Source organism: Electrona antarctica (genome assembly GCF_951216825.1).
Source record: "Electrona antarctica genome assembly, chromosome: 22".
In the NCBI taxonomy this organism is placed as follows: Eukaryota; Metazoa; Chordata; class Actinopteri; order Myctophiformes; family Myctophidae; genus Electrona; species Electrona antarctica.
The window spans coordinates 39,158,318-39,164,417 of record NC_136805.1 but is presented as its reverse complement, the minus strand read 5'-3'; the positions used below and the strand labels follow the sequence as shown (position 1 = coordinate 39,164,417).

Here is a 6,100-nt window from a genome sequence, read left to right as displayed (position 1 = left end):
GGAAAGTCCTGCTGTGATTGGCCAGTAGTCGTTGTGATTGACAGTTCTCGTTTTTGCGACCAGTCATTAGTCATACAACTACAACCTATCTCAAACCCTCACCCTAAACCTAACCCCCCACGGGGCAGCACACCTAAACCTAACCTTAACGCATGTCTAACCCATGACTAGTCTAAACTAAGTATGCACCCCCCTAAACCTAACCCGAACGGCCTAACCTCAGTAAAACGATGCCTTCCCGGGAGCCAATCAGACACATGGTGAGGCGGGTCTACCCTAGAACGTTGGTGGGATTCATAATCACGCGTGACTGACAGTTAACCTGATAACATCTGCCACAAATTGTCCCGGGACGCTAAACTCACCACTCACCCATAAACCGATTAAGACCACCACCACCATTATTTGCACATTCATTTTGAGATGCATAATTGCATATCAGTGATGTAAATAGGTTTTCAATGTAATGGGTCCCAGGACCCCCAGGGGTGGTCTTGTAGATGGACCCCCAGGGGTGGTCTTTTAGATGGACCCCCAGGGGTGGTCTTTTAGATGGACCCCCAGGGGTGGTCTTTTAGATGGACCCCCAGGGGTGGTCTTGTAGATGGACCCCCAGGGGTGGTCTTTTAGATGGACCCCCAGGGGTGGTCTTGTAGATGGACCCCCAGGGGTGGTCTTGTAGATGGACCCCCAGGGGTGGTCTTTTAGATGGACCCCCAGGGGTGGTCTTGTAGATGGACCCCCAGGGGTGGTCTTGTAGATGGATCCCAAGGAATACCAACAAAGTCGTCCTTTTACCGACGGCGTACAGCCGGCGGAACTGCTCAGCCTGGTATTCCTAAAGTATCCTAAGTAAATCATGCTTAAACCGTTGAACCTAACCTTAACCTCATTAACACTTTGACGCCATACTACGCGTTCCCCGCATTTTAATCAAATATCCAACGCTGGCCGACATTGTTTTTTTTACCTTTGGAGCATACGCTGAGGTATTTGCAGCTTTCAACCACAAAAATCTGGCGAAAAATGGTTTGATGGTTTGTCATGAGGAGACGAGCCAGCGGCCATGACAATGCGAAACGAAACCACAGTGCAGAGCAAGTTGTAGTCCAAACAAACCCCCCCGTTCACTTGCATTGGGCTCAATTTCCCAGAAGCCCTAGCAGCCCAGATGATGACTTGATTTCCGGTTTCGTCATCATAACGCGACGGCCTCGTCATCAGGTCCCGGATAAATGCGCTGTTTCTTTTTAATTATTTTAAAACAGAGAATTAAACGCATTAAACAAATAGCGGGAATGTCGTATTATGCAGCGGCGGAACACTGGATCAAACAATTAGCGGCAATCAAACTGTTAAAACGGTGCCAAAACCTAACCCCATTCCTCAACATAACCCCAGTAAAACTATGCCTAACCTTATTCTCAGTAAAACAAAATAAAGAATACAAGAACCGCCGCACCGAGCGGTCGGCGTGAGGTCGGCAGGCGGGCGGGCGGGCGGGCAGACAGGCAGGCAGGCGGACGGACGGACAGACGGACAGACGTTTGCTTTTGTTCCTCTATACCTCTCTACACTCGTGTGTGAAATAATAATATATAGTAGAGTAAATGGAGTATAAACATGCAACATGAACATTACAATATTTCATTTTCTCCTATCCTATCCAGGGTGCTTCTGAAAAGGACATTGTCCACTCCGGCCTGGCCTACACCATGGAGAGATCTGCCAGGGTAAGTAAGACTACAAAAAAGGAGACGTGCACGCATTCCCTAAAAGACTACAAAAATGGAGATGTGCACGCATTCCCTGGTTTCAGAGATAAAGTAACTCTGGTCTTATGGGGAAAGTGACATGGCTGTGGCAGCCGCTCTAAATGGGTTAACAATTGTTTTGGTTAAAACAAAAGCATCTACATAAAACACTCTCTCCTGTCTCTCCAGCAAATCATGCGCACAGCCACCAAATACAACCTTGGCCTGGACCTGCGAACGGCCGCCTATGTCAACGCCATCGAGAAGGTCTTCAAGGTGTACAACGAGGCCGGGCTTACCTTCACATAAACAGCCAGTCGACGACCGTTTGCGTTCACCCACCCCCCCCTCCCAATACCCCCATACCCCCCCTCCCAATACCCCCCCACTCCCCCCTCCCAAAAAAAGAAAGAAATACCCACCAATGCTTCCTCCTGTGCCTGTCCCAATCGGAACATATCGCTGTTTACATTCGAGACTCCCACACAGTTTGCTCTTTGGCTCAATGCCTGCTCACACCCATGCACACATACATAACATAACACATTGGGGACGTTCTGTAGCTAGCCTGGTATTTGTTCTGTGCCCCTGTGTTCTCTCTGCTGTTGCCATATGAGTTTCTCTGTATTGAAGTGTTGTTGCTCAGGTCTGGGGTCTGTCTGACCAGGTGCAGAGATCGCTACGTGATCAGGCAAACTGAAAGACCTCTGTCCCCCCCTACCCCGCCTGCCCCCTATGGAGTATAGTGAAGTCTTGATGTAAAAAGCCATCCGGCCCCCCCCTTTCAAAAAATCCCTCTGATGTAAAAAAAATAAATAAAGAAAATCGTCACAGAAAGACAAAAAAAGAAATGAGTTCAGGCTTTTTATGTTTACCAAACATAAACTGACTCCGGAAGCTTGAAGTACAAGCACGCATACAAATGACATACTATATCAAATATAAGTATAAATATCATAAACGATACAGTGCCACCACTTTTCTTTTTTTCTTTTTTTTTGGAAACACGGTTCCAAATTTATATATTTTTAAAAAATGTCAATGTTGGATTTCTTTTTCCTTTAAGACTCACGAGGGATGGTTCTGACAACAGACTTTGGTTCCTATAACCAGCCCGTCCAGCTTCCCCCCCAAAAAACCCAACCCCATCAGCACTGAAGATGCCTTAGCTCGGGCTGCTGCTCCCCTCTAGAAGCTTATAAATGCCCAGTTGGCTCTACCTAAAAAAATTCAACTCAAATGGGAATTAGATATAGAAGGAGTAAAAGTTAGTATTCATTTAAATGTATTACTCTCGTCTTGTCTCACACATTGAGGTTTAACGGTTTGTGGGTGATGTTGCTCTGGTTCAGGCGTCCAGATTCGACCTTATATAACCACGGCCAAACCCCTCTGCATTTAACGTATGAGCGAAAATGGAAAAGACATATATATATATATATATATAGCCCTGACTGAGGGACTCAGTTTGGGGTTTTCGTGGTGAAGTCTCTTACGGTTCAGGCTTCAGATTTGTGGTCAACTTTTACCTGTACCCTCGTGCTCCGGCTCCATCTCACCCAAAGCCCCCCCCCTCCAACCTCTCTTAACCCCCCCCTCCCCCCCCCCAAACATCCTACAGCCCCTCTGTCCCAGAGAGAGGGAAACACTGTGACTGCCGTCCTTTTATGTTTGTTAAGACGCCCCGAGTACTCCCGTGGAAATAGCTTTGGAAGGGGTGGGGGGGTGGGAGGGGATTTGTATTGCCTTTTTGTTTTTGTTGTTGTTGAAACCCAATAAAAACCTACAACAATACCATGTATGCCAAAGCAGCTGTTGTGAATATATATTTGTTGTTGTATTAATAATGATAGTATTAATTTGTCCTAGGCCAGAGGGATATGTGTTGAATACTTGAAATTGGCCAATTTAAAAATTTGAATACAATTTTTCTACCACTGTCTAGTGTCTTAGCTAGGTTGGTTTCCCCTGCGTGTATACTAGGCAGGGACAAATTAGCCATTGGGCCAGTGGGGCCGTGGCTCAGGGGCCCTTGGCTCTCAGGGGCCCTTCGGGGAAATTAGACCATAAGGTACTAGGTTTGACGCCCTGAAAAGGGCTCCTGGGGCCCTTCATTGGCTGTTGATTTTGTTAAATTTAGGTTAAAAAGATGATAAAAACACGGAAAAACACGAAAATGTTGCGCGCACGCGCGCTATGGGGGCCCTGCAAATATTACCTGCCCACGGGCCCTCGTGGTTAATCTGTCCCTGATACTAGGCAGGTTACAAAATATGATGCACGATCCTGGACATGTAATGGAACAAATTATCTTTCAAATATGAAGGTTTGACAATGTTTTATTGTTTGATCATGATCAAAACAGAACAGACTGGTAGACTAGTCAATCTGAGCAAAAAAAAACGGGGTGACACAATTTATTTTTGCGATAGTAGGCTTTATTGTTAAAGTAGGCCAAATAACATAAAACATTGATTATATAAATTGTGGATCATGGTAAATTCAGGGGTTGAACGTTGGGGTACCATTGAAAACCTATAAGGCAAATTTGAATTAAGCTTTCAAGTATCATGTGACATGTCAAACTAGGGGTTTGACATGATTCTGAACCCATTCAGTTTCGCACGAAATACACTCCTTGGGCTAAAAACGGCCATAGCCACGCACATGCCCAATGTGCAGACCTCATATTTGTGAAGACAGCTATGGCGGTTTTTAGACTAAGGGGTGTTTTAAAAGTTTGAGTGGGGTTTCTAGTTGCAAGTATGTACAGTGGGACTAGTACGTGCTAAAGTCATTGCGTTGTACATGGGATTAAGGTGGAAAGAGTTAGCTATAAGACGTGCCAATAGCTGCCATTGAGCCCCATTATACATTACTCAAATTTGAAAGCACTATATTTCTAAAACTATGAAACATTTCAGAGCAGGGCCGGATTTAGCCAGCCCCACTCAGTTGGGCAGACAGAATTGTAAGGGGGGCGACTCCGCCGGCGCGGGTGGGGTGTCAAACCCACATTGGGTGCGCAGGACGCACGTTTGGGTGGGCTATGCCCACCCCTGCCCCCCCCTAGAACCGGCCCTGTTTCAGAGATTCCTTTTCAGGCATGTCCACCGTAAGATGAACCTAAATAGGGTTGAATGGGGTTTCTAGGTAGGACTAGTAGCATGCCAACGTTTGTGCTATTGCCATTGGGAAGGATCTCTCACACTTAAGAGACGGGAGACCCAGACCACTGGTAATGATTCTGAACTCAATAGGAAGAACTTTTAATGATTTTGAGAGTTCAAGGTTTAAGTTAAATCTTGTTATCTATAGAGAGATGACTTCCGCACACCCGGTAGGTTTGGAGCAGGTGCGATGATGACGAGGCATTTATACAATGTGAAAAGAGGGACACCCGCACATGAACCTGCCAACTGTCTGTAGCAGAGGCAACCGATCAAGCGCACCACACCATTGAGCCAAGGCACCTTTGGGCATTCAGCAGACGTGCTTTTGAGTTTTTCTTTTTTTTATTCAAGCCTTGAAAAGTTCAAGTTACTGCAGCATTGAATGAGCCTTGAACACAGAAAGCCTGTACTGAAAGACTCATCATTAGACCACTGCTCCATCAGTCAGACGCTCTCAGCCAAAGTCTCCTGGTACTTTTGAAGTGATCTTTTGTGCGTTAGGCTTCAGTTAGTAAAGTGAAGATAACACAGAATCATATTAATCAGATGTTTCTTAGTGCTGTTGAGGTCTTCTTTTGCATGTTAGTGTAACAGCCGGGAATCGAACCCAGGTCCCCCGCACGGAAGGCCAACATCTTAACCACTAAACCAAAGCTTAAACACTAAAACAAAGCAGTTGCCTATGGCGCAGGGGAGATATGAGAGGTCATCAGGCTGGGGCTGTGAGCCCCTGCTACAATAGGCTTCAGTTAATACAGCTCTACATGTTCAAATCCCTGTTCGCCTATAGTTTAATGCTGGAGTGTTTCAACTTTACTAACTGAAGGCCAACAAACACAATTACCAGGAGTTTGGCTGAGGGTGTCTGACTGTGCGGTGCAATGGTCTAATGATCAGTCTCTCTGTACGGACATTCCAAGTTCAAGTCCCATTGCTGCTATATAGCACAATGCTCTAGTACTTTGAACTTTTCAAAGCTTGAATACAAAATAAAAACTCAAAAGCACCAGGAGACATCTGCTGAATGCCCCAAGGTGCCTTGGCTCAATGGCATGGTGTGCTTGATATTGGTTGATTCGGTTCCCTCTGCTACAGACAGTTGGCAGGTTCAAGTCCCATGTCATCAAGGTGCTGGAACGGACCATCGGGAGACGGTGCTCTCTCCCCCTGTTT

The 6,100-nt window shown here is 46.0% G+C and overlaps 1 protein-coding gene across 1 annotated transcript in view; it reads left to right on the top strand.

Annotated features, from left to right (window-relative positions):
• Window positions 1–2,125, top strand: part of glud1b (glutamate dehydrogenase 1b) — a 31,979-nt gene extending 29,854 nt beyond the window's left edge. The window contains exons 12-13 of the mRNA XM_079492118.1: window positions 1,671–1,733; window positions 1,944–2,125. Of these exons, the coding sequence (XP_079348244.1) occupies window positions 1,671–1,733; window positions 1,944–2,063 (183 nt within the window). The 3' untranslated portion in view covers window positions 2,064–2,125. The remainder of the gene's footprint in view (window positions 1–1,670; window positions 1,734–1,943) is intronic.
• The last annotated feature ends 3,975 nt before the right edge of the window (window positions 2,126–6,100 follow it).